Source organism: Heptranchias perlo, unplaced genomic scaffold (assembly GCF_035084215.1).
Source record: "Heptranchias perlo isolate sHepPer1 unplaced genomic scaffold, sHepPer1.hap1 HAP1_SCAFFOLD_44, whole genome shotgun sequence".
In the NCBI taxonomy this organism is placed as follows: Eukaryota; Metazoa; Chordata; class Chondrichthyes; order Hexanchiformes; family Hexanchidae; genus Heptranchias; species Heptranchias perlo.
In genome coordinates, this window is record NW_027139453.1 from 9,123,080 (window position 1) to 9,150,790 (window position 27,711).

Consider the following 27,711-nt stretch of genomic DNA (forward strand, 5'->3'; position numbering starts at 1 on the left):
GGTGAGGATTCCACGTAGTTTGGGGGTGAGGTGTCCCTCAGTTTGGGGGTGAGGAGTCCCACAGTTTGGGGGCGTGATGAGTGCTGCAGTTTGTGGAGGAGTGGGTGCGGAGTCCCACAGTTTGGGGGTGCGGAGTCCCACAGTTTGGGGGTGCGGAGTCCCACAGTTTTGGGGGATGAGAAGTCCGACAGTTTGTGGAGGAGTGGGTGCGGAGTCCCACAGTTTGGGGGTGAGGAGTCCCACAGTTTGGGGGTGCGGAGTCCCACAGTTTGGGGATGAGTATTCCCACAGTTTGGGTGTGCGGATTCCCACAGTTTCGGGGGATGAGAAGTCCGACAGTTTGGGGAGGAGTGGGTGAGGATTCCCCACAGTTTCGAGGTGAGGGGTCCCACAGTTTGGGGATGAGGAGTCCCACAGTTTGGGGGGGTAAGGATTCCCACAGTTTGGGGTTGAGGAGTCCCACAGTTTGGGGGTGAGGATTCCCACAGTTTGGGGTTGAGGAGTCCCGCAGTTTGGGGGTGAGGATTCCCACAGTTTCGGGTTGAGGAGTCCCACAGTTTGGGGGTGAGGATTCCCACAGTTTGAGGTTGAGGAGTCCCACAGTTTGGGGGTGAGGAGTCCCACAGTTTGGGGGGTGAGGAGTCCCACAGTTTGGGGTTGAGGATTCCCACAGTTTGTGGGTGAGATGTCGATGTCCCACAGTTTGGTGGTGAGAAGTCCCACAGTTTGGGGGTGAGGAGTCCCACAGTTTGGGGGGTGAGGAGTCCCACAGTTTGGGGTTGAGGATTCCCACAGTTTGTGGGTGAGATGTCGATGTCCCACAGTTTGGTGGTGAGAAGTCCCACAGTTTGGGGGGTGAGGAGTCCCACAGTTTGGGGGTGAGGAGTCCCACAGTTTGTGGGCGAGATGTCCCACAGTTTGGCGGTGAGGAGTTCCCAGTTTGGGGGGTGAGGAGTCCCACAGTTTGGGGGGTGAGGAGTCCTACTGTTTGTGGGTGAGATGTCCCACAGTTTGTGGGTGAGATGTCCCACAGTTTGGCGGTGAGGAGTCCACAGTTTGGGGGTGAGGAGTCCCACAGTTTGTGGGTGAGATGTCCCACAGTTTGGCGGTGAGGAGTCCCCAGTTTGGGGGTGAGGTGTGTAACATTCATTTTCTGCTACCCTTGAAATTGAATGTCGCGCCCAATTTCTCAGACAATCATTTGTCAATTCGGGGCTACAATTGGCCTGAAGTTAGGGAGGGGCTGATTCAGCACGGCTGGCTGCTCCAAGCCTTCATTCCTTACTCGTTTCGAGTCCATTTGAACAGTCGAGCGGTACATGATAGTGAGTGTCTGTCACAATCTTCAGCCCCATGTCCTGAGGGAAGAAAAGACAGTATCATTGGTCCTGGGGCAGCAGGAGTGGGGTTTTACCCATCAATCCACGATTAATCCATCCAACCATCACTTCATCTCTCCAATCATCACTCCATCTCTCCAACCATCACTCCATCTCTCCAATCATCACTCCATATCTCCTATCTTCACTTCATCTCTGCAATCATCACTCCATCTCTGCAACCATCACTCCATCTAACCAACCATCACTCCATCTCTCCAATCATCACTCCATCTCTCCAGCCATCACTCCATCTATCCAACCATCACTCCATCTCTCCAACCATCACTCCATCTATCCAACCATCACTCCATCTCTCCAACCATCTCTCCATCTCTCCAACCATCACTCCATCCAACAATCCATCCAACACTCCAACACTCCATCCCTATAAACATCCCTCCAACCGTCACACCAACCGTCACTCCAACCATCACTCCAACCGTCACCCCATCCCTCCAACTGTCAATGCATCTCTCCAACCAACACTCCAACCATCACTCCATCCCACCAATCATCACTCCATCCCCTAATCATCACTCCATCACTCCATCCCTCGAACCATCACTCCATCCCTCCGACCATCACTCCATCCTTCCAATCATCCCTCCATCCATCACTCCATCCAACTAAACGTCACTCCATCCCACAACCATCTCTACAACCATCACTCCATCCCTGCAACCATCACTCCCTCCCTCCAACCATCAATCCATCCTTCCAACTATCACTCCATCTCTCCAACCATCCCTCCAACCATCTCTCCAACCATCATGCCAACTCTCCCACCGTCCCTCCAACTATCACTCCATCCCTCCAACCATCATTCCACCCCTCCAACCATCACTCCATCCCTCCAACCATCAATCCATCCTTACAACTATCACTCCTTCTCTCCACCCATCCCTCCAACCATTACTCCATCACTCCAACCATCTCTCCAACCATCTCTCCATCTCCCCATCATTCCTCTAACCATCACTCCATGCCTCCAACCATCACTCGATGCCTCCAACCATCACTCTAAAACTTAATCGCTTACTCCAGCCCTCCAACTATCACTCCATCTCTCCAAAGATCTCCCCATCCCTCTATCAATCCCTCCATCCATCCATCCGTCCATCTTCACTGCAACCATCATTCCATTCCTCCAACCATCACTCCATCCCTACAACCATCACTCCATCTCGCCATCAATCCTTCTAACCATCACCCATCTCTCCATCCATCCCTCCAACCATCAATCCATCTCTACGTCCATCCCTCCAAACTTCACTCCATCTCTCCAACCACCACTGCATCTCTCCACCTATCTCTCCAGACATCACTACATCTCTCCACCCATTCCCCCAACCATCACCCCATCTCTATGTCCATCCCTCCAAACTTCACTCCATCTCTCCATCCATCCCTCCAACCACCACTGCATCTCTCCACCTATCTCTCCAGACATCACTACATCTCTCCACCCATTCCCCCAACCATCACCCCATCTCTATGTCCATCCCTCCAAACTTCACTCCATCTCTCCATCCATCCCTCCAACCACCACTGCATCTCTCCACCTATCTCTCCAGACATCACTACATCTCTCCATCCATTCCTCCAACCATCACCCCATCTCTCCATCCATCCTTCCAACCATCACTGCATCACTGAATTCATCACTCCATCTCTCCATCAATCCTTCCAACCATCATTCCATCTCTCCATCTATCCCTCCAACCATCACTGCACCCCTGAATTCATCACTGCATCTCTCCATCAATGCTTCCAAACATTATTCCATCTCTCCATCCATCCCTCCAACCATCACTCCATCTCTGCATCCATCCCTCCAAACATCACTTCATCTCTGCATCCATCCCTCGAAACATCACTCCATCTCTCCATCCATCCCTCCAAACATCACTCTATCTCTGCATCCATCCGTCCAACCATAATACCATCGCTTCAACCAACCCACCATCAACCCCTTCATCCATCACTCCATCCATCCATCCCTCCAACCATCACAGAATACCAAGATCCTTCCCTCCAACCATAACTCCACCAATCCCTTCATCCATCGATCACACCATCTGCCCGTCCATCCCGCCATCCATCGATCACACCATCTGCCCGTCCATCCCTCCATCCATCGATCGCACCATCTGCCCATCCATCCCTTCATCCATCGATCACACCATCTGCCCGTCCATCCTTCCATCCATCGATCACACCATCTGCGCGTCCATCCCTCCATCCATCGATCGCACCATCTGCCCGTCCATCCCTCCATCCATCGATAACACCATAGGAACATAGGGACTGGAGTAGGCCATTCAGCCCCTCGTGCCTGCTCCGCCATTTGATAAGATCATGGCTGATCTGTGATCTAACTCCATATACCTGCCTTTTGCCCATATCCCTCAATACCTTTGGTTGCCAAAAAACTAGCTATCTCATATTTAAATTTAGCTATTGAGCTAGCATAAATTACCATTTGCGGAAGAGAGTTCCAAACTTCTACCACCCTTTGTGTTCAGAAATATTTTCTAATCTCACTCCTGAAAGGTAAACCAGCGGAAATAGTTTCTTTCTATCCACCCTATCTGTTCCCCCTTAATATGTTATAAATTTCGATCAGATTACCATTTAGCCTTCTAAACTGCAGAGAATACAACCACAATTTGTGTAATCTCTCCTCGTAACTTAACCCATGAAGGCCGGGTATCATTCTAGTAAACCTACGCTGCACTCCCTCCAAGGCCAATATGTCCTTCCGAAGATGCGGTGCCCAGAACTGCTCACAGTACTCCAGGGTCTAACTAGGGTTTTGTATAGCTGCAGCATAACTTCAGCCCCCTTGTACTCTAGTCCTTTAGATATAAAGGCCAGCATTCCATTAGCCTTTGTGATTATTTTCTACACCTGTTCATGACACCTCAATGATCTATGTACCTGAACCACTAAGTCCCTTTGGACTTCCACTTTTTTCAAGTTTTTACCATTTAGAAAGTACCCTGTTCTATCCTTTTTTGATCCAAAGTGGATGACCACACATTAGCCCACATTGAATTCCATTTGCCACCACCTGCTCGTCCACCCGTCTATCCATCGATCACACCATCTGTCCATCCATCCCTCCGTCCATCTATCACAACATCTGACCGTCCATCCCTCCATCCATCTATCACACTATCTGCCCGTCCATCCTTCCATCCATCGGTCAGACCATCTGCCCGTCCATCCCTCCGTCCATCTATCACACCATCTGCCCGTCCATCCCTCCATCCATCGATCACACCATCTGTCCGTCCATCCCTCCATCCATCTGTCACATCATCTGCCCATCCATCCCTCCATCCATCTATTACGCCATCTGCCCGTCCATCCCTCCATCCATCTATCACACCATCTGCCCGTCCAGCCCTCCATCCATCGATCACACCATCTGCCTGTCCATCCAACCTTGCATCATCTATCCATCCATCTACACATCAATCCATTCCTCCATCCCTAGATCCCTGCATCCAACTATCCCAACGTCCAATCGTCCTTCCACCCAACCGTCATTCCACCCAACCGTCCTTCCACCCAACCGTCCCCCCATCCAACCCTCCACACCTCAATTCATTCCTCCATCCCTCGCTCCAAACATTCAACCATCCATCCATCCGTCAGTCTCCAGCCCTCTCAGTCTCTCTCCCTCTCTCAGTCTCTATCCCTCTCTCTCAGTCTCTCTCCCTCTTTATCAGTCTCTCTCCTTCTCTCTCAGTCTCTTTCCCTCTCTCTCAGTCTCCCTCTCTCTCTCTCAGTCTCTATCTCTCCCTGTCAGTCTCTCTCCCTCTCAATCTCTCTCTACCCTTTCAGTCTCTGTTTTTTGTCTCTCAGTCTCTCTCCCTCTCTCGCAGTAGCCGTCTCTGTCTCTTTTTCCTCTATCTCACTCCGGCCCTCCTCTCTTTCATCTCCCCCTTCCCAACCTTCGATTCCCTGACAGTACGAAGATTTCGCTGTGACCCGGGTTATGGAGTAGCGGGAACCTGGAGCAGAGTGGCGACGTCTTCAATTGAGTCGGGTTCGTGGGGAGAGCGGAGCCCGGACCCTTCCCTGTCGCAGAACTCCCCGGGATCCTCCCATATAGGGTATGGGTAGCCGCTGAGGTCCTGGACTGGGAGCAAAGAGTAAACCTAGAGGTAACGGGAAAAAGACACGTCAAACGGCCGGACATCAGAAGACTTCACTCCCCACCTGACCCGGTCTGTGGCTCAAGTCACCCCGTGAGTTCGGGCTGGTTGGTATTCCACTCTGGGGGGAGTCACAGCCCAAACAGCCACCCGCTCCTTCGCCCCCTGATCCTATTAACGCCCGACACCCTCTCGGTCATGAGCAGGAACCCCGGGGCTGATTCACCCCCTCCCTAACCCAGGGCTCACTGGAAAGGGATCAGGAGCAGGAACCCTGGCGCTGTTTCCCCCACTCCCTAACCCAGGGGTCACGGGACAGGGATCAGGAGCAGGAACCCAGGGGCTGATTCATCCCCTCCCTAACCCAGGGGTCACTGGACAGGGATAAGGAGCAGGAACACCGGGGCTGATTCATCCCCTCCCTAACCCAGGGGTCACTGGACAGGAGTCAGGAGCAGCAATCCCGGGCTGATTCACCCCCCTCCCTAACCCAGGGGTCACTTGACAGGGATCAGGAGCAGGAATCCCGGGGCTGATTCACTCCCTCCCTAAACCAGAGGCACTGAGGCCAATTGTAGACCCTACACCTCCCTCTCCGGGTGAGTTGAGAACCGGCATGTGATGAAAACTCGGCCTTTCCTGCTCCCTGAGTGAGGCTCAGTCCAGCACTAATTTAGCTCCTGAACCTGTGGATAGTTCTATTTCCGGTTTGTATCTTACACTCTTTCTGGATAATTCCTTCTCAGGCTTGAGAAGCAGAACACTCTGATCAACGACTCGAACTCCACAGAGAGAGCCCGGGGAGGCCTGAAGATCGAGACTGATGTGGCTCGTAGGCAGGTCCTCAGAGACAGAGAACTGGAGGGAAACCTGGAGGTAGGAAGACGTGAACGGGCATTAGTGCAGGAGAGAGAGAGAGAGAGAGGGATAGACCTGAATCGGAGAGACAGAAAGAGAGAGGTAGACCAGAATCGGAGAGAGAGAGGGTGTGTAATAGACTGGTGTCAGAGAGAGAGAGAGAGATAGACTAGAATCAGAGATATAGAGTGAGATAGACGAGAACCATAGAGAGAGAGAGAGTGAGATCGACTAGAATCAGAGAGAGAAAGAGAAAAAGTGAGATAGACTAGAATCGGAGAGACAGAGAGAGACAGAGAGGGATAGACCAGAATCGGAGAGAGAGAGACTAGAATCAGAGATAGAGAGTGAGATAGACGAGAACCAAAGAGAGAGAGAGGGAGACAAAAATGTGAGGGAGAGAGAGTGAGATAGTCTGGAATCAGAGAGTGAGTGAGAGAGACAAGAATCAGAGCGATAGGGAGTGTGAGATCGTAGGGAAAGTAGAGAGTGAGGAGGATATAAAAAACCTACAAGGGGATATCGACAGGCTGGGTGAGTGGGCGGAGATTTGGCAGATGCAATACAATATTGGAACATGTGAGGTTATGCACTTTGGCAGGAAAAATCTGAGTGCAAGTTATTATATTAATGGCGAGAAATTGGAAAGTACTGCAGTACAAAGGGATCTGGGGGTCCTAGTGCAAGAAAATCAAAAAGTTAGTTTGCAGGTGCAGCAGGAGATCAAGAAGGCCAACAGAATGTTGTATTTTATTGCTCGGGGGATAGAATATAAAAACAGGGAGGTATTGCTGCAGTTATATAAGGTATTGGTGAGACCGCACCTGGAATACTGCATGCAGTTTTGGTGTCCATACTTAAGAAAAGACGTACTTGCTCTCGAGGCAGTACAAAGAAAGTTCACTCGGTTAATCCCGGGGATGAGGGGGTGGACATATGAGGAGAGGTTGAGTGGATTGGGACTCTCCTCATTGGAGTTCAGAAGAATGAGAGGCGATCTTATTGAAACATATAAGATTGTGAAGGTGTTTGATCGGGTGGATGCGGTAAGGATGTTCCCAAGGATGGGTGAAACTAGAACTAGGGGGCATAATCTTAGAATAAGAGGCGGCTCTTTCAAAACTGAGATGAGGAGAAACTTTTTCACTCAGAGGGTAGTAGGTCTGTGGAATTTGCTGCCCCAGGAAGCTGTGGAAGCTACAACATTAAATAAATTTAAAACAGAAATAGACAGTTTCCTAGAAGTAAAGGGAATTAGGGGTTATGGGGAGCGGGCAGGAAATTGGACATGAATTTAGATTTGAGGTTAGGATCAGATCAGCCATGATCTTATTGAATGGCGGAGCAGGCTCGAGGGGCCGATTGGCCTACTCCTGCTCCTATTTCTTATGTTCTTATGTTCTTATGAGATGGGCTAGAATCAGAGAGAGAGAGAATGAGATAGGCTAAAATCAGAGAGCGAGCGAGAGAGAGAGATCGGCTAAAATCAGAGGGTGATGAAGTGACATAGATTAGAATCAGAGAGAGAGAGATAGATTGGAATCGGAGAGAGAGAGAGATAAACTCGAATCATATAGAGAGAGTGTGAGATAGATTAGAATCAGAGAGAGAGAGAGATAGACTACGATCGGAGAGAGGGATAGAGTAGAAAAGGATAGAGAGTGAGATAGAGTAGAATCATAGCGAGAGAGAGTGTGAGATAGATTAGAATCAGAGAGAGAGAGAGAGATAGACGAGAATCGGAGAGAGAGAGATAAAGAGTGAGATAGAATATAATCGGAGAGAGAGAGTGGGAAAGGCTAAAATCAGAGAGAGAGAGAGTGAGATAAACTGGAATCAGAGGGAGAGAGTGAGATCGGTTAGAATAGGAGCGAGAGAGTGTGGGATAGACTTGAATCAGAGAGAGAGAGTGAGATAGAATAGAACCGGAGAGAGAGAGATAGTCTAGGATCAGAGAGAGAGAGTCCGATAGACTGGAATCAGAGCGAAAGAGTGAGAGAGAGAGAGAGGTAGACTAAAGTCAGAGGGACAGACAGACAGATGGACAAGAATCAGAGAGAGTGGGAGATAGATTAGAATCGGAGAGAGTGAGGTGGACTAGAATCGGAGAGAGAGAGTGAGATAGATTAGAATCGGAGAGGAAGAGTGAGCGAGATATACAAGAATCAGAGAGAGAGAGTGAGATAGACGAGAATCAGAGAGAGAGAGCTGGTGCGATAGATTAGAATCGGAGAGAGAGAGTTAGACTAGAACCGGAGAGAGAGAGATTGAAATAGATTAGAATCGGACAGATAGAAAGTGAGATAGACTAGAATCAGAGAGAGGGAGAGAGGGAGATAGAATAGAATCGGAGATGCAAAGAGAGAGAGTGAGATAGAATAGAACCTGAGAGAGAGTGGGATAGACTAGAAATGGAGCGGGAAAGAGAGAGAGAGAGAGAGAGCGATTAGAATCGGAGAGAGAGAGAGAGAATAAGATAGACTTGAATCATAGAGTGGGAGTGGGAGATAGATTTGAACCGGAGAGAGAGTGTGAGATAGATTAGAATCAGAGAGAGAGAGAGAGGCTAGAATCAGAGAGAGATAGTGAGGTAGAGTAGAATCGGAAAGACAGAGAGAAATAAACAAGAATCGGAGAGAGAGAGTGAAATAGACTAGAATCGGAGAGAGAGAGTGATAGATTACAATCAGAGAGAGATAGTGAGATAGACTAGAATCGGAGAGAGAGAGAGCGAGTGGAATAGAATATAATCGGCGAGAGAGTGAGATAGGCTTGAATCGGAGAGAGTGAGACAGGCTAGAATCGGAGAGAGAGAGATTATGAGATAGATTTAAATCGGAGAGAGAGAGAGAGTGATAGACTTAAATCAAAGAGAGAGTGAGATAGACTAGAATCGGAGAGAGAGAGAGAGACAGAGAGAGAGTAAAATAAGAGCGAGAGAGAGAGATTAAGTCTAAAATCGGAGGGAGAGAGAGTGAGATGTACTAATGTCAGAGAGAGAGAGTGAGATAGATTAGAATCGGAGAGACAAACTGAGATAGACTACAATCAGAGGGAGAGAGAGTGAGAGATATGCTAGAATCAGAGAGAGAGAGAGAGATCGCCGAGAATCAGAGAGAGAGAGATAAAGATAGAGTCTAAAATCAGAGGGAGACAGAGTGAGATAGACTAGAATCAGAGAGAGAGAGAGAGTCTAAAATCAGAGGCAGAGAGTGAGATTGACTAGAATCAGAGAGAGACAGAGAGTAAGTCTAAAATCAGAGGGAGAGAGAGTGAAATAGACTAGAGTCAAAGAAAGAGAGTGAGATGGACTAGAATCGGAGAGAGAGAGTGAGATATTCTGGAATCAGAGCGAGAGAGAGAGAGAGTAAGTCAAAATTCAGAGGGAGAGAGGGTGAGATGGATTAGAGTCAAAGAGAGAGATTGAGATAGATTAGAATCGGAGAGAGAGAGGGAGATAGACTACAATCAGAGGGAGAGAGAGGACGAGATATGCTGGAATAAGAGCGAGAGAGGGAGAGAGAAAGTGAGATGGATTAGAATCAGAGAGAGAGAGAAAGATTGAGAGTCTAAAATCAGAGGGAGAGAGAGAGTGAGATGGACTCGAATCGGATCGAGAGAGAAAGAGCGTGAGATAGACTAGGATCAGAGAGGGAGAGAGAGAGTGAGATAGACTATAATTGGAGAGAGAAAGAGAGATAGTCCAGAATCAGATAGTCAGATAGAGTAGAATCAGAGCCAGAGAGGGAGATAAACTAAAATCAAAGGAATAGAGAGTAAGATAGACTTGAATCAGAGAGAGTGTGAGATAGATTAGAATCGGAGAGAGAATGAGTGAGCTGGACTGGAATTGGAGAGAGAGAGAGAGAGAGAGAGAGACTGGAATTAGAGAAAGCGAGATAGACCGGAATCGGAGCGAGTGTGAGATAGACTAGAATCAGAGAGAAACACAGTGGGATAGAATAGAGTCAGAGAGAGAGAATGAGATAGACTAAAATCAGAGAGAGAGAGAGAGTGAGAGAGTGAGATAGACTAGAATCAGAGAGAGAGAGTGAGTGAGCTGGGCTGGAATTGGAGAGGGAGAGAGAGAGAGTGAGATAGACAACAATCAGAGGGAGAGCGAGATAGACTACAATTGAAGAGCGAGATATAGTTAGACTAGGATCAGAGAGAGATAGTGAGAGGGACTGGAATCAGAGAGCGAGAGAGAAATAAACTAGAATCAGAAAGAGAGAGTGAGAGAGAATACAATCAGAGAGAGAGAGAGAGATTTAGACTAGAATCGGAGATGGTGAAAGAGAGAGATAGACTGGAATTGGAGAGAGAGAGAGGGAGAGAGGTAGACTAGGATCGGAGAGAGAGAGAGAGAGAGAGATAGACTAGAATCTGAGATAGAGAGAGATAGACTAGAATGGAAAAGGGAACGAGAGATAGACTAGAATCAGAGCCAGAAAGGGAGAGAGAGAGATAGATTAAAATCAGCGGGACAGAGAGTGAGATAGACATGGGTCAGAGAGAGCGTGAGATAGATTAGAATCAAAGAAACAGTGTGAGAGATCAGGATCGGAAAGGGAGAGTGAGTGAGATAGACTCGAATCGGAGAGAGAGAGACAGATAGACTAGAATCGGCGAGATTGAGAGTTAGATAGACAAGGATCAGTGAGAGAGAGAGTGAGATAGACTAGAATCTGAGAGAGATTGAGATAAACTAGAATCGGAGAGAGAGAGAGAGAGAGAGAGAGATTGAGATAAACTAGAAACTGAGAGAGAGAGTGAGATAGACTCGAATCGGAGAGAGAGAGAGAGAGATTGAGATAAACTAGAATCGAAGAGAGAGTGAGATAGACTAGAATCGGAGAGAGAGAGAGAGATTGAGATAAACTAGGATCGGAGAGAGAGAGTGAGATAGACTCGAATCTGAGAGAGAGAGATTGAGATAAACTAGAATCGGAGAGAGAGTGAGATAGACTAGAATCGGAGAGAGAGAGAGAGAGAGAGAGAGAGATTGAGATAAACTAGGACTGGAGAGAGAGAGAGTGAGATAGACTAGAATCGGAGAGAGAGAGATTGAGATAAACTAGAATCGGAGAGAGAGAGTGAAATATACTAGAATGGGAGAGAGAGAGAGAGAGAGAGAGAGAGATTGGGATAAACTAGAATCGGAGAGAGAGAGAATGAAATAGACTAGAATCAGGGCCAGAGAGGGAGAGAGAGATAGACTAAAATCAGAGCGACAGAGAGTGAGACAGACATGAATCAGAGAGTGTGTGAGGTAGATTAGAATCTGACAGAGAGTGAGAGAGACTAGAGTCAAAGAAAGAGAGTGCGATCGACCAGGATCGGAGAGAGAGAAAGAGATAGAATAGAACCGGAGAGAGACAGTGTGATAGACTAGAATCGGAGAGGGAAAGAGAATGAGTGCGATAGACTAGAATCAGAGAGATAGAGTAAGTGAGATAAATTAGAATCGGAGAGAGAGGGTGAGATAGATAAGAATCAGAAAGAGAGAGAGTGGGATAGACAAGAATCGCAGAGGGAGATAGAGAGAGATGGACTCGAAACAAAGAGAGAGGGAGAGTTAGAGAGAGAGACTATAATCAGAGAGACAATGTGATAGACTAAAATCAGAGAGAGAGACAGATTGACCAGAATAAGAGAGAGAGGGAGTGGGATAGACTAGAATCAGAGACAACGAGTGTGATAGACATGGGTTTGGAGAGAGAGAGAGAATGAGATAGAATAGAATCAGAGAGAGAGTGTGAGAGTGAGATAGACTAGAATCAGACAGAGAGCGATTGGGATAGACTAGAATTGGAGAGAGAGAGAGAGATAGACAACAATCGGAGAGAAACAGTGAGAGAGTGAGATAGTCTAGAATCGGAGGCAGAGTGAGATACACTGGAATCAGAGAGAGAGAGAGAGTGTTTGACAGATATAGTAGAATCAGAGAGAGAGAATAATATAGATTGGAATCGGAGAAGGAGAGGATGGAAAGAATGGAATCAGAGAGACAGAGTGAGATAGACTTGAAACAGAGAGAGAGGGTGAGAGAGTGAATTAGACTAGAATTGGAGAGAGAGAGAGATAGATGGACTGAAATCAGAGAGACAAAGAGAGAGAGAGATCGATGGACTGGAATCAGATAGAGAGAGAGAGAGTGAGATAGATTAGAATCAGAGGGAAAGGGAGTGAGATAGACTAGAATCGGCGAGAGAGAGAGAGATAGACTGGAATCACAGAGAGGGAGAGATCGATTGAGACTAGAATCGGAGAGAGAGATAGACTGAAATTGGAGAGAGAGAGAGAGAGAGGGAGAGAGAGATAGACTAGGATCGGAGAGAGAGAGTGAGCTGGATTGGAATCTGAAAGCGAATGAGATAGACTAAAATCAGAGAGAGAGTGAGATAGACTAGAATCAGAGATAGAGAGAGAGTGAGATAGAATAGAATCAGAGACAGAGAGAGAGTGAGATAGACTAGAATCGGAGATAGAGAGAGAGAGTGAGATAGACTCGAATCAGAGATAGACAGAGAGTGAGCTGGACTGGAATCGGAGAGATAAAGACGGTGAGATAGATTAGAATCTGAAAGAGAATGTGATAGACTAAAATCAGAGCGAGAGAGAGATACTAGAATCAGAGATATACATCAATCAGATAGAGTGTAAGATAGATTAGAATCGGAGGGAGAGTGGGATGGAATAGAATCGGAGAGAGAGAGAGAGAGAGACAGACAGATAGATTGAGATAAACTAGAATCGGAGAGAGAGAGAGATTGAGATAAATTAGAATCGGAGAGAGAGAGTGAGATAAACTAGAATCGGAGAGATAGAGAGTGAGATAGACTAGAACCGGGGAGAGAGAGAGAGATTGAGATAAACTAGAATCGGAGAGAGAGAGAGTGAGGTAGACTAGATGCGAAGAGAGAAAGCGAGATAGTCTAGAATTAGTGAGAGATTCAGTTTGACTAGAATCAGAGCCAGAGAGGGAGAGAGAGATAGACTAAAATAAGAGGGACAGAGAGTGAGATAGACATGAATCAGAGAGGTTGAGCTACATTCGAATAGTAGAGAGAATGAGATGGACTAGAATCAGAGAAAGAGAGTGTGATAGACCAGGATCGGAGAGAGCGAGAGATAGACTAGAACCGGAGAGAAAGAGTGAGATAGATTAGAATCGGAGAGATAGAGAGATAGACTAGAATCAGAGAGAGGAGAGAGTGAGATAGACTAGAATCGGAAAGCGAAAGAGAGTGAGTTAGATAGACGAGAATCAGAGAGAGAATGAGAGAGAGGGTGAGATAGATTAGAATTAGTGATAGAGAGAGTGAGATAGACTAGAATCGCAGAAGGAGATAGAGGGAGATGGACTCGAAACAAAGAGAGAGAGAGAGCGAGAGAGAGACTAGAATCAGAGAGAGAGTGTGATAGACTACAATCAGAGAGAGAGAGACAGATTGACTTGACTAAGAGAGAGAGAGAGAGGGTGGGATAGACTAGAATCAGAGAGAGAGTGAGAGAGTGAAATAGACTAGAATCAGAGAGAGAGAGAGAGAGAGAGAGGGGGCTGGACTGGAATTGGGGAGATAGATAGATAGAGAGAGAGAGATAGACTGGAATCGGAGCGAGTGAGATTGACTAGTATCAGAGAGAGACAAAGTGGGATCGAATAGAGTCAGAGAGAGAGAATGAGATAGACTAAAATCAGAGATAGAGGGAGAGAGAGAGAGAGACTAGAATCAGAGAGAGAGAGTGAGTGAGCTGGACTGGAATTGGAGAGAGAGAGAGAGACAGAGACAGAGACAGAGATCGACAACAATCGGAGAGAGAGCGAGATGGACTAGAATCGGAGAGCGATATATAGTTAGACTAGGATCAGAGAGAGAGAGTGAGATGGACTGGAATCAGAGAGAGAGAGTGACAGATAAATTGGAATCAGAAAGAGAAAGTGAGAGAGACTGGAATCAGAGAGTGAATTGACTAGAATCGGAGAGAGAGAGAAAAAAAGACTACAGTCAGAGAGAGAGAGAGAGAGAGAGAAGAATCGGAGAGAGAGAGAGTGGGATAGACTAGAATCGGAGAAAGAGCGTGAGAATGACTGCAATCAGAGAGAGAGGCAGAGACTAGAATCGGAGAGAGAGAGGTAGACTAGAATCAGAGAGAGAGAGATAGACGACAATCCGAGGGAGAGAGAGAGATCGGCTATAATACGAGAGAGAGAGAGACCAATAGAATCAGAGAGATAGAGATAGACTAGAATCAGAGAGAGAGGGATAGATTAGAATCAGAGAGAGAGAGATAGACGAGAATCAGCGAGAGAGATAGTCTAGCATCAGAGAGAGAGAGAGAGACTAGAATCAGAGAGAGAGATAGACTAGAATCAGAGAGAGAGAGATAGACTAGAATCAGACAGATAGAGAGATAGACTAGAATCAGGGAGAGAGAAAGATAGACCAGAATCAGAGAGAGAGGTAGACTAGAATCAGAAAGAAAGAGATAGATAGAATCAGAGAGAGAGATAGAATAGAATCCGAGAGAGAGAGATAGACTGGAATCAGAGAGAGAGAAAGATAGAATAGAATCAGAGAGAGAGGGAGATAGACTTGAATCAGAGAGAGAGAGAGATACACTAGAATCAGAGAGAGAGTGAGAGAGATAGACTAGAACCAGAGAGAGAGATAGACTAGAATCAGAGAGAGAGAGATTGACTAGAATCAGAGAGAGAGAGATATACTAGAATCAGAGAGATAGACTAGAATCAGAGAGAGAGAGATAGACTAGAATCAGAGAGAGTGATATAGACTAGAATAAGAGAGAGAAATAGACTAGAATTAGAGAGCGACATTTCGACTAGGACCAGAGAGAGAGAGAGAGAGATAGACTAGAATCAGAAAGAGAGATCGACTAGAATCAAAGAGAGAGATAGACTAGAATCAGAGAGAGAAAGAGAGATAGACTAGAATCAAAGAGAGAGATAGACTAGAATCAGAGAGAGAAAGAGAGATAGACTAGAATCAGAGAGAGAGAGATAGACTAGAATCAGAGAGAGAGAGAGACAGATAAATTGGAATCAGAAAGAGAAAGTGAGAGAGACTGGAATTAGAGAGTGAATTGTCTAGAATCGGAGAGAGAGAGAAAAAAAAAGACTACAGTCAGAGAGAGAGAGAGAGAGAGAGATGAATCGGAGAGAGAGAGAGTGGGATAGACTAGAATCGGAGAAAGAGCTTGAGAATGACTGAAATCAGAGAGAGAGGGATAGACTAGAATCGGAGAGAGAGGTAGACTAGAATCAGAGAGAGAGAGATAGACTAGAATCAGAGAGAGAGAGATCGACTAGAATACGAGAGAGAGAGAGATCCACTAGAATCAGAGAGAGAGATGGTCTAGCATCAGAGAGAGAGAGATAGACTAGAATCAGAGAGAGAGGTAGACTAGAATCAGAAAGAAAGAGATAGACTAGAATCAGAGAGAGAGATAGAATAGAATCCGAGAGAGACAGATAGACTGGAATCAGAGAGAGAGAAAGATAGAATAGAATCAGAGAGAGAGGGAGATAGACTTGAATCAGAGAGAGAGAGAGATAGACTAGAACCAGAGAGAGATATAGACTAGAATCAGAGAGAGAGATAGACTAGAATCCGAGAGATAAATAGACTAGAATCAGAGAGCGACATATAGACTAGGACCAGAGAGAGAGAGAGAGAGAGATATACTAGAATCAGAAAGAGAGATCGACTAGAATCAAAAAGAGAGATAGACTAGAATCAGAGAGAGAAAGAGAGATAGACGAGAATCAAAGAGAGAGATAGACTAGAATCAGAGAGAGAAAGAGAGATAGACTAGAATCAGAGAGAGAGATAGACTAGAATCAGAGAGAGAGATAGACTAGAATCCGAGAGAGAGAGAGAGACTAGAATCCAAGAGAGAGAGATAGACTCGAATCGGAGAGAGAGTCGGATAGATTAGAATCAGAGAGAGAGAGAATCGGAGGTCGGGAGTTCTCACCTTGTTCCGGAAACATTCCGGGATTCCGTACCTCATGCTGTCGGCAATAATTTCTCCGTCAGACAGGACCGTGAGAACCAGAAGGCGGGCGATGGGAGCGATATCAGCATTGACCTGGAGCGTGAGATGGAACTCTCCCTGTGAACCTGGTGTGCGAGAGAGTGCAGTGAAGTCAAGAGAGAGAGAAAGCAGGGATATCCCAGGCTCTGTGCCCGGGCTGTGCGGAGAGAGCTGATCGCACACAGAGAGAGAGAGATCAGGAATATCTCCGACTCTGTGCCCGGGCTGTGCGAAGAGAGCTGATCGCACGCACAGAGAGAGAGGGAGCAAGGATATCTCAGACTCTGTGCCCGGGCTGTGCGGAGAGAGCTGATCGCACGCACAGAGAGAGAGAGAGCAGGGATATCTCCGACTCTGTGCCCGGGCTGTGCGAAGAGAGCTGATCGCACGCACAGAGAGAGAGGGAGCAAGGATATCTCAGACTCTGTGCCCGGGCTGTGCGAAGAGAGCTGATCGCATCCACAGAGAGAGAGAGAGAGAGAACAGTGATATCCTATGCTCTGTGCCCGGGCTGTGCTGTGAGAGCTAATCACACCAAGAGAGAGAGAGCATGGATATCCGAGGCTCTGTGCCCGGGCTGTGCTGAAAGTGCTGATCCCACCCACAGAAAGAGAGAGAGAGGGCAGGGATATCCCAGGCTCTGTGCCCGGGCTGTGCTGAGAGAGCTGATCACCCCCAGTGTGCGAAGGTTAGGGTTTACTGTTGGACCTCAGTGCCCCCTGGGTTAGGGATGGAGGGGTTGAACCAGCCCTGATCTGGGGATGCGGAGGCGGTGGCTTTCGGCAGTAATGCCTCCTCCCACAGTCGAATACCCCTGTCTGGGACCCACAGGTGGAGAATGGAGGACCCGGACCCCAGCGGAAGGAAGATACCTCGGGGAGTAAATGTTTGTGGGGGTCGGGGGGGGGGGGGGGGTGGTGGTGGCGAGGAGCGTCTTTAAAGGGCAGGCGAAACTTGCACACACTCAAGTGCCGTCAAGTTTAAACTCTCGGTACCTTCGACAGAGATCGTTTTCTGCTCGAAACTCACGATGAGTCCTCTCGCCATCACCTGTACATAGAAAGAGAAGGGGATCATGAACACGAAGGGAGAAAGGGTCAAAGGTCAGGGGAGAGGATTTCAGGGTCAGGAGTCAGGGAAGAGGGTCACAGGGTCAGGGGAGAGGAGAGGGAAACAGGGCCAGGGAAGGGGGAGAAGGGTCACAGGGTCAGTGGGAGAGAAAAGTGTCACAGGGTCAGTGGACGGGGAGAAAGGGTCACGTGGTCAGGGGGAAGGTAGAGAGTAACAGGGTCAGGGTCACAGGGTCAGGGCTCAGGGGACAAGGCCAGAGGGTCAGGGCGAAGGGAGAGGGTCACAGGGTCAGGGGACCGGAGAGGATCACAGGGTCAGGGGAGAGGAGTGGGTCAGAGGGTCAGGGGAAGGGGAAGGAGTGTCACAGGGTCAGGGGGAGGAGAGAGTTACAGGGTCAGGGTCATAGGGTCAGGGGTCAGGGGAGAGGTTCAATATGTCAGGACAGGTGAGAGGATCATTGGGTCAGTGGTCAGGGGAGATGGTCACAGGGTCAGGGCTAGGGGAGAGGATCAAAGTTTCAGGGAAAGGGTAGAGGGTCACAGGTTCAGAGAGGGGAGAGGGTTACAGGGCCAGGGGAGGGGATAGGGACATGGTGTCAGGGGGAGTGCAGAGGATCATAGGGTCACGGGACAGTGGCGAAGGTCACAGGATCAGGGGTGTGGAGATTGTCACAGGGTCTGAGGTAGTGTAGAGGGTCACAGGGTCAGAAGTAGGGTAGAGGCTCACAGGGTCACGGCTAGGGGTGAGAGTCACAGGGTCAGGGCAATTAGAGAGGGTCACAGGATCAGGGCTAGGGGACAGCATCACACGGTCAGGGAAACGTGACAGGGTCAAAGGATCAGGTGTAGGGGACAAGGCACAGGGTCAGGGGTAGGGAAGAGGGTCACAGGGTCATGGGAAAGGGGAGACTGTCACAGGTTCAGGTGTCATGGGAGAGGGTCAAAGGATAAAGGGATCTAAGAGAGTTATTTGGTCAGAGATCGGGGAGAAGGTCACAGTGTCAGTGAAAGTTTCATGGGGTCAGGGGGAGAGGGTAACAGGATTAGGGCCACGGGAGAGCGTAATAGGCTCAGGGAAAGGGTAGACGGTCACACGGTCAGTGAGAGGGTAGAGGCTCACAGGGTCAGTGGTAGGGCTGAGGGTCATAGGGTCAGGATTAGAGGAGAGCGTAATAGGGGCAGGGAACGGGGAGAAGATCACAGGGTCAGAGGGAGGGGAAAGGGTCATAGGGTCAGGGGGAGGGGTGAGTGTCACAGGGTCAGGGGAGGGGAGAGTGTGAATGTGTCACGGAAAGCGCAGAGGGTAACAGGGTCAAGGGGATTGGAGATTGACACAGGGTAAGGAGAAGGGGAGAGGGTAAAAATGCCAGGGGGAGGGGAGAGGGTCACAGTTCCAGGGGAGGGGAGCGGGTCACAGTGCCAGGGGGAGGGGAGAGGGTCACAGTGCCGGGAGGAGGGGAGAGGGTCACAGTTCCAGGGGAGGGGAGCGGGGCACAGTGACGGGGGGAGAGGAGAGGTTCACAGTGCCGGGAGGAGGGGAGAGGGTCACAGTGCCAGGGGAAGGGGGAGGGACATTGAACAGGCCGGAGATGGAGCCTGGGGCTTGCCTGCTCTGTGTGTGTCGGCGGGTCAGTGAGGGCGGGGGGGTGCGGGGTGGTGGTTGAAGCGGTGGGGCCCAGTCCCACATTGGTTGAGAGTTTAGCTCGAAGACGAGGGGCACCTTCTCACCAGATAGGACACAACTATGCCGTGCTCCTCCAGTACAGGGGGCCTGTTGACGGTGTAGTCGACCGTCACCTGCAGCTCGGTATCACAGTAGAGTTGTTGTTGATGCCTCCGGATCTGAAAGTAGCTGTTGGACCGAGAGTAGAATGGCTTGATCCGTTGCCAGGCCGAGACAAGGTAGTGGTCAGTCTGGCTGATCCGATAAATGGCCTTGAGAGAGTGGGAGGGGAAACAACAAGTCAACAAGAGCCACCATCCATCCAGAGAGAGGTCGTCCCCAAAATCACCCACAACCACATCCTCCCTCATTCTCCACTTAGTCCCTTATACCCCTCGATAAGGACTTCTCCCATTCTTCACTCAGTCCCTTATAACCCTCTATAAGGACCCCTCTCATTCCCCACTCAGTCCCTTATACCCCTCGATAAGGAGCCCTCCCATTCCCCACTCAGTCCCTTATACCTCTCGATAAGGACCCCTCTCATTCCCCACTCAGTCCCTGATACCACTCCATAAGGACCCCTCTCATTCCCCACTCAGTCCCTGATACCCCTCTATAAGGACCCCTCTCATTCCCCACTCAGTCCCTGATACCCCTCAATGAAGACCTCTCTCATTCCCCACTCAGTCCCAGATAACCCTCTATAAGGACCCCTCTCATTCCCCACTCAGTCCCTGATACCCCTCAATGAAGACCTCTCTCATTCCCCACTCAGTCCCTGATACCCCTCTCTAAGGACCCCTCTCATTCCCCACTCAGTCTCTTATACCCCTCGATAAGGACCTCTCCCATTCCCCACTCAGTCCCTTATCACCCTCCATAAGGACCCCTCTCATTCCCCACTCAGTCACTTATACCCCTCTATTAGGTCCCCTCCCATTCCCCTCTCAGTCCCTTATACCCCTCTATAAGGACCAATCTCATTCCCCATCCTGTCCCTTGTACCCTTGTATGAGGACCCCTCTCATTCCGCACTCAGTCCCTTATACCGCTCTGTCATGACCCCTTATAGAGGGGTATAAGGGACTGAGTGGGGAATCTGCCGCTTGGACACTTCTATGTCGACTCCTTTCCTTTCCCGCTCAGTCACTTGTACCCTTCTATAAGGACCCCTTTCAATCCCGGGTCAGTCCCTTGTTCCGCTCTATAAGGGCCCCTCTCATTCCCGACTCAGTCCCCTATACCCGTTAGCAATGACCCCTCTAATTTCCCACTCAGTCCCTTATACACCTCTGTTTGGACACCGCTCATTCCCTGTACCTTGTACCCCTCTATAAGGACCCTTCCCATTCCCCACTCAGTCCCTTATACCCGTCTATCAGGACCACTCTCGTTCCCCAATGAGTCCTGGATAACCATCTATAAGGACCCCTCCCATTCCCTAATGAGTCCTGTATACCCCTTTATAAGGCCCACTCTCATTCCCCAATCAATCCTGTGTATCCCTCGGTAAGGACCCCTCGATTCCACACTCATTCCCTTACAACACTCTATATGGACCCCTCTCATTCCCCACTGAGTCCCTTATACGCCTCTATCAGGACCCCTCTCATTCCCCAATCAGTCCTCTATATCCCTCCATAACGACAGCTCTCATTCCCCAATCAGTCCTGTATACCCCTCTATAAGGCTAACTCTCATTCCCCAATCAATCCTGTGTACCCCTCGGTAAGGACCCCTCGATTCCACACTCATTCCATAACAACACTGTATATGGACCCCTCTCATTCCCCACTCAGTCCCTTATACGCCTCTATCAGGACCCCTCTCATTCCCCAATCAGTCCTGTATACCCCTCTATAACGACCGCTCTGATTCCCCAATCAGTCCTGTATACCCCTCTATAAGGACCCCTCACATTCCCCACCAGGTCCCTTATACCCCTCTATGTGGGCCTCTCATTCCTCACTCAGTCCCTTTTCCCCCTTTATAAGGACCCCTTTCATTCCCCACGCAGTTCCTTATACCCCTCTATAAGGACCTCTGCCATTCCACACTCAGTCCCTTATACCCCACTATAAGGTCCCCTCTCATTCTGCACTTATTCCCTTATACCCCTCTATAAGGACCCCCCTCATTCGCCACTCAGTTACTTATACCCTCCATAAGGACCCCTCTCATTACCCCACTTAGTGCCTTAGACCCCTCTATAAGGACCCCTCTTATTCCCCACTCAATCCTTTATATCCCTCTATAAGGCCCCCCTCTCATTCCCCACTCAGTCACTAGTACACTCTTTAAGGAAACCTCTCATTCCCCACATAGTTCCTTGTAACGCTCTGTCATGAACCCACTCATTCCCCCACTCAGTGCCTTATACTCATCTACAAGGATCTCTCTCATTCCCCCTCTCAGTCTCTTATGCCCTCCATAAGGACCCCTCTCATTGCCCCACTTAGTATCTTAGACCCCTCTATAAGGCCCCCTCTCATTCCCCACTAAGTCACTTGTACCCTCTTTAAGGACTCCTCTTATTCCCCGCGTCGTTCCTTGTACCCCTATGTAAGGACTCCTCTCATTCCCAACTCAGCCACTTGTACCCTCTTTAAGGACCCCTCTCATTCCCCACTCAGTCCCTTATACCCCTCTGTAAGGGCCTCTCTCATTCCCCACTCAGTCCCTTGTACCCTCTTCTCTCTGTAGTCTGCCCGCAGACTCTCACTCACCGTGATGGAGACGCGCTCTAAGCTCCAGGAGGAGGTATCGAGCGAGAAATTCCAGATGCCGTTCTGATCTGTGATCACTTTCTGAGCCCCCGGACTCAGTGAACTGAAGATGTAGAGCGTTGCATTTGGGACTGCTTGCCCTGTCGAGTATTGAATCCTCAGCTGTTGATAGATAAACAGCGGATTGTTCAAATGTTGTCCGAGGAGAGTTAGCTACTTTCGAACTTAATCGTACCTGCCCAGTGTGGGGAAGTCCTTTTTTGAAATAAGTCTCTGCTTCCTTGAAATTGATCTGAACGACTTCCGCGGTGACTGTACAAGTAGCCGATTGCTCCATCTCAATACCTGGGAGGCAGGGAGGGCACGAAGAGGCTATTAACATAACTGGAATAAAAACAGTAAATGCTGCTGAGGCTCAGCGAGTCAGGCAGCAGCGGCGGAGAAATTAAGAGATTTAACGTTTCAGGTCGATGAACATTCCTTCCAAAATTGGAAGATGTTAAAAAAGTTTTTAAGCAAGTAACAAGTTCAAGGAGACAAATGGAAATCCCGTCAGAAAGTAAAGCTGAATTTGTTCAAGGTGGAGATTCCGGGGAACGCTAAATCTTATAGAGGTGCATAAGGGACTGATTGGAGACTGAAAGGAGTCCTTGTAGAGGGGTAAAAAGGAGTGAGTGGGGAATGAGAGGGGTCCTTATAGAGGGGTTAAGGGAGTGAGTGGGAAATGAGAGGGGTCCTTATAGAGTAGTATAAGGGACTGAGTGGGGAATGAGATCGGTCCTTATAGAGGGGTATAAGGGACAAAGTGGGAAATGAGATGGGTCCTTATAGAGGGGTATAAGAGAGTGAGTGGGAAATGAGAGGGGTCCTTATAGAGGGGTATAAGGGACTGAGTGGGGAATGAGATGGATCCTTATAGAGGAGGATAAGGGACTGAGTGCGGGATGAGAGGGGTCCTTACAGAAGGGTATAAGAGGGGATTGAGCGTGGTTCTTATAGAGGGGAATAAGGGCCTGATTGGGAATGAGAGGTGTCCCTTTAGAGGGGTATAAAGCTTGAGTGGGGAATAGGAGAGGTCCCTATAGAGGGGTATAAGGGACTGAGTGGGGAATGAGATGGATCCTTATAGAGGGGGATAAGGGACTGAGTGGAAAATGAGAGGGGTCCTTATAGAGGGATATAAGGAACTGAGTGGAAAAGGAGAGGGGATCTTATCGAGGGTTATAAGGGACTGAGTGGGGAATGAAAGGGGTCCTTATAGAGGGGTATAAGGGACTGAATGGGAAATGATAGGCGTCCTTCTAGAGGGGTATAAGGGACTGAGTAGGGAATGAGGAGTACCTACAGAGGGTTATAAGGGACTGAGTGTGGAATGAGGAGGGTCCTTTTACAGGAGGATAAGGGACTTAGTGCGGGATGAGAGGGGTCCTTATAGAAGGGTATAAGAGGGGATTGAGCGTGGTTCTTATAGAGGGGAATAAGGGCCTGATTGGGAATGAGAGGGATCCCTATAGAGGGGTATAAAGCTTGAGTGGGGAATAGGAGAGGTCCCTATAGAGGGGTATAAGTTTTTAGTGAGGAATGAGAGGGGTCCTCATCGAGGGGGATAAGGGAATGAGAGGAGTCCTTGTAGAGGGGTATAAGTGAGTCGGGAATGAGAGGGGTCGGTTTAGAGGCTATAAGGGATGAGTGCGGATTAAGAATGGTCCTTTAAGTGTGGCATAAGGGATTGAGTGGGGAGTGAGAGGGGCGTTTGTAGAGTGATATAAGTGGGGGGATGAGATTGTGAGAGAGACAAAGAGGGAGATAGTGAGAGAGACATTAGGGAAGGGTTAGGGTTAGGGTTGAGTGGGAAATGAGATGGGTCCTTTAGAGGGGGGATAAGGAACAGAGTGGGAAATGAGTGGGGTCCTGAAAGAGGGATATAAGGGACTGAATGGGAAATGAGAGGGGACCTTATAGAAGGGTATAAGAGACTGAGTGTGAAATGAGAGGGGTCCTTATAGAGGGTTATAAGGGACTGAGTGGGGAATGAGAGGGGTCCTTATAGAGGGGTATAAGGGACTGAATGGGGAATGAGAGGGGTCCTCATAGAGGGGGATAAGGGAATGAGACGGGACCCCTCTCATTCCCTTAACCCCCTCTATGAGGATCCCTCCCATTCCCCACTCAAACCTTATACCCCTCTATAGGGACCTCTCCTATTCCCCACTCAAGCTTTATACCCCTCTATATGGACCTCTTTCAATCGCAATCACGCCCTTATTCCCCTCTATAAGTACCCCTCTCAATCCCCTCTTATACCCTTCTATAAGGTCCCCTCTCATCCCGCACTCTGGCGTTAGGGTTAGGGTTAGCTTTAGGGTTGAGGGGTAAATAGTGAGAGACAGAGAGTGACGCAGAGAAAGGCAGAGAGACTGGCAGAAAGTGAGAAACAGAGAAAGAAACAGAGATCAAGAAACAGAGAGTGAGATAGTGAGAGTAAGGTACTGAGAGAGAGATAGATCCAGGTCGAGACAGAGAGTAACAAAGATTGAGGCAGAGAGAGAGTGGGGGGGGGGAGAGAGTGACGGGAAAACAAAGAGAGAGATAGTGAGAGAGACGGAGACAGAGAGAAAGCGACACAGAGAGTGGGATAGTGAGAGAGACAGAGAGAGACAGAGAGTGAGATAGGCAGAGAGAGACAGAGAGACAGAGATTGAGATAGTGAGAGAGACAGATAGTGAGATACAGAGAGAGACGGAGAGTGAGATAATTAGAGAGAGAGAGAGAGAGAGATAGTGAGCGAGACAGAGAGAGAGACAGAGAGTGAGATAGTGGGAGAGACAGAGAGGGAGAAACAGTGAGAGACATAAAATGAGGCAGAGAGAGAGAAGCAGAAAGACTGACAGAGAGTGAGAAAAAGAGAAAGAAAAAGAGATCAAGAGACAGAGAGTGAGATAGTGAGAGTGTGGTAGCGAGGGAAAGAGACAGAGAGAGGCAGAGGGAGACAAAGAGTGAGGCAGAGATATAGTGGGGAGAGGGTGACATGGAAACAAAGAGAGAGATAGTGAGAGACAGAGACAGGGAGAAAGAGAAACAGAGAGTGCGATAGTGAAAGACAGAGAGAGAGAGACAGAGAGTGAGATCGGGAGGGAGACGGAAAGAGGCAGAGTGTGAGACAGTGAGAGAGACAGAGTGACAGAGAGCGAGATAGCGAGAGAGACAGAAAGAGTGAGATACAGAGAGAGAGATTGAGATTGTGAGAGAGACAGAGGGTGAGATACAGAGAGAGACAGAGAGTAAGATAACTGGAGAGAGAGAGATAGTGACCGAGACAGAGAGTAAGATCGTGAGAGTGAGCGAGACAGAGAGAAACAGAGACAGAGAGAGATAGAGAGAGAGGGGAAAATAGAGAAAGAGGTGGGGAGTGAGGCAGAGAGTGAGACGGAGAGTGAGATAGTAAAAGAGAGAGAGGACAAGTCAGTCAATCCCCCACCAACCTGTTCCATCCTCCTTCAGTACAAACCGGGCAAGAATGTCTCGATTATATCGTCGCCTCTTGAGATGGAATATCGCGGTGGAGAGATCTCCGGAAAGGCAACTATCGGAGTCAGTCTGAGAGAAACAGAGGGAAATTGTTATTTGGAACAGTTGTATTCCGACAGTGCAGCGTTCCCTCAGTACCGACTTTTCGACAGTGCATTTCTCCCTCAGTACTGACCCTCCGACAGTGCAGCGCTCCCTCAGCACTGACCCCCCGACAGTGCAGCATTGCCTCATTACCGACGCTCTAACAATGTAGCGATCCCTCAGTGCTGCCCCTCCAACAGTGCAGCGCTGCCTCAGTACTGACCCACCGACAGTGCAGCGCTCCCTCAGTACTGACCCTCCGACAGTGCAGCATTCCCACAGTACCGACCCTCCGACAGTGCAGTGCTCCCTCAATACTGACCCAACAACAGTGGAGCGCTCCCTCAGTACTGACCCACCGACAGTGCAGCACTCCCTCAGTACTGACCCACCGACAGTGCAGCACTCCCTCGTTACTGACCCTCCGACAGTGCAGCGCTCCATCAGTACTGACCCTCCGACAGTGCAGCGCTCCCTCAGTACTGACCCACCGACAGTGCAGCACTCCCTCGTTACTGACCCTCCGACAGTGCAGCGCTCCATCAGTACTGACCCTCCGACAGTGCAGCGCTCCCTCACTGCTGACCCTCTGACAGTGCAGCGGTCCGTCAGTACTGACCCTCTGATAGTGCAGCACTCCGTCACTACTGACTCTCTGACAGTGCAGCGCTCCCTCAGTACTGACCCTCTGACAGTGCAGCGTTCCCTCAGTCCTGACCCTCCGACAGTGCAGCGCTCCCTCAGGACTGACCCTCTGACAGTGCAGCGCTCCCTCACGACTGACACCGGGAAGGCAGGCCTGGATCACGTGCTCCAGTCTCTGGAGCATGGCTCGAACCCATCAGCTTCCATCTCAGTTGCGAGAGATGTTCCCTCTGTGCCACGGCTGACATCTGAGCCCCTACAAGGAAACCTTGCGATTCCCTTCCCTCTTCCCCTCCCCCCATTCTCCCTCGATTGTGATGCCCGCTTCCGCCACAACCCGTGAAGCCTGCTACCGCCCCTCCCCCACCCCAGGAAACACAACACCCGCGAGCCACTCGTCTTCGGAGTGACTTGTGTGGGATCTTGCTCTGCTGCAACTGACCTCACCAAACACCTTTTGGCAATTGTTAGACTGCTCAGGGTAATAGCTGTAGATCAAACAAACTGTCCCCTTAATCTGTCCTATTGTTGGCTTCCCGTACGTGTATCTGAAAAAGAGTCACCACACGGGTTAGATAAAGAGTAAAGCTCCTTCTACACTGTCCCATCAAACACTCCCAGGGCAGGTACAGGGTTAGATACAGAGTAAAGCTCCCGCTACACTGTCCCATCAAACACTCCCAGGGCAGGTACAGGGTTAGATACAGAATAAAGCTCCCTCTACACTGTCCCATCAAACACTCACAGGGCAGGTACAGGGTTAGATACAGAGTAAAGCTCCGTCTACACTGTCCCATCAATCACTCCCAGGGCAGGTACAGAGTTAGATACAGAGTAAAGCTCCCTCTACACTGTCCCATCAAACACTCCCAGGGCAGGTACAGGGTTAGATACAGAGTAAAGCTCACTCTACACTGTCCAATCAAACACTCACAGGGCAGGTACAGGGTCAGACATAGAGTAAAGCTCCCTCTACACTGTCCCATCAAACACTCACAGGGCAGGTACAGGGTTAGATACAGAGTAAAGCTCCGTCTACACTGTCCCATCAATCACTCCCAGGACAGGTACAGAGTTAGATACAGAGTAAAGCTCCCTCTACACTGTCCCATCAAACACTCCGAGGGCAGGTACAGGGTTAGATACAGAGTAAAGCTCCCTCTACACTGTCCCATGAAACACTCCCAGGGCAGGTACAGCACGGGTTAGATACAGAGTAAAGCCCCTTCCACACTGTCGCATCAAACACACCCAGGGCAGGTACAGACCGGGTTATGTCCAGAGTAAAGCTCACTCTACACTGTCCCATCAAACACTCCCAGGGCAGGTACAGGGTAAAATACAGAGTAATGCTCCCTCTACACTATCCCATCAAACACTCCCAGGGCAGGTACAGGGTTAGATACAGTGTAAAACTCACTGTACACTGTCCCATCAAACACTCCCAGGGCAGGTACAGGGTAAAATACAGAGTAATGCTCCCTCTACACTGTCCCTTCAAACACTGCCACGGCAGGTACAGGG

The 27,711-nt window shown here is 49.1% G+C and overlaps 1 protein-coding gene across 1 annotated transcript in view; it reads right to left on the reverse strand.

Annotated features, from left to right (window-relative positions):
* The window catches only part of LOC137312849 (alpha-2-macroglobulin-like), a 168,991-nt gene that overhangs the window by 113,457 nt on the left and 27,823 nt on the right, over nt 1-27,711 (reverse strand). Inside the window, exons 8-17 of the mRNA XM_067979245.1 lie at nt 26,630-26,735; nt 25,413-25,527; nt 22,166-22,275; nt 21,931-22,092; nt 19,267-19,473; nt 17,464-17,518; nt 16,409-16,554; nt 6,269-6,418; nt 5,405-5,551; nt 1,286-1,358 (exon numbers count right to left, since the gene is read on the reverse strand). Coding sequence (XP_067835346.1) covers nt 1,286-1,358; nt 5,405-5,551; nt 6,269-6,418; nt 16,409-16,554; nt 17,464-17,518; nt 19,267-19,473; nt 21,931-22,092; nt 22,166-22,275; nt 25,413-25,527; nt 26,630-26,735 — 1,271 coding nt within the window. The remainder of the gene's footprint in view (nt 1-1,285; nt 1,359-5,404; nt 5,552-6,268; nt 6,419-16,408; nt 16,555-17,463; nt 17,519-19,266; nt 19,474-21,930; nt 22,093-22,165; nt 22,276-25,412; nt 25,528-26,629; nt 26,736-27,711) is intronic.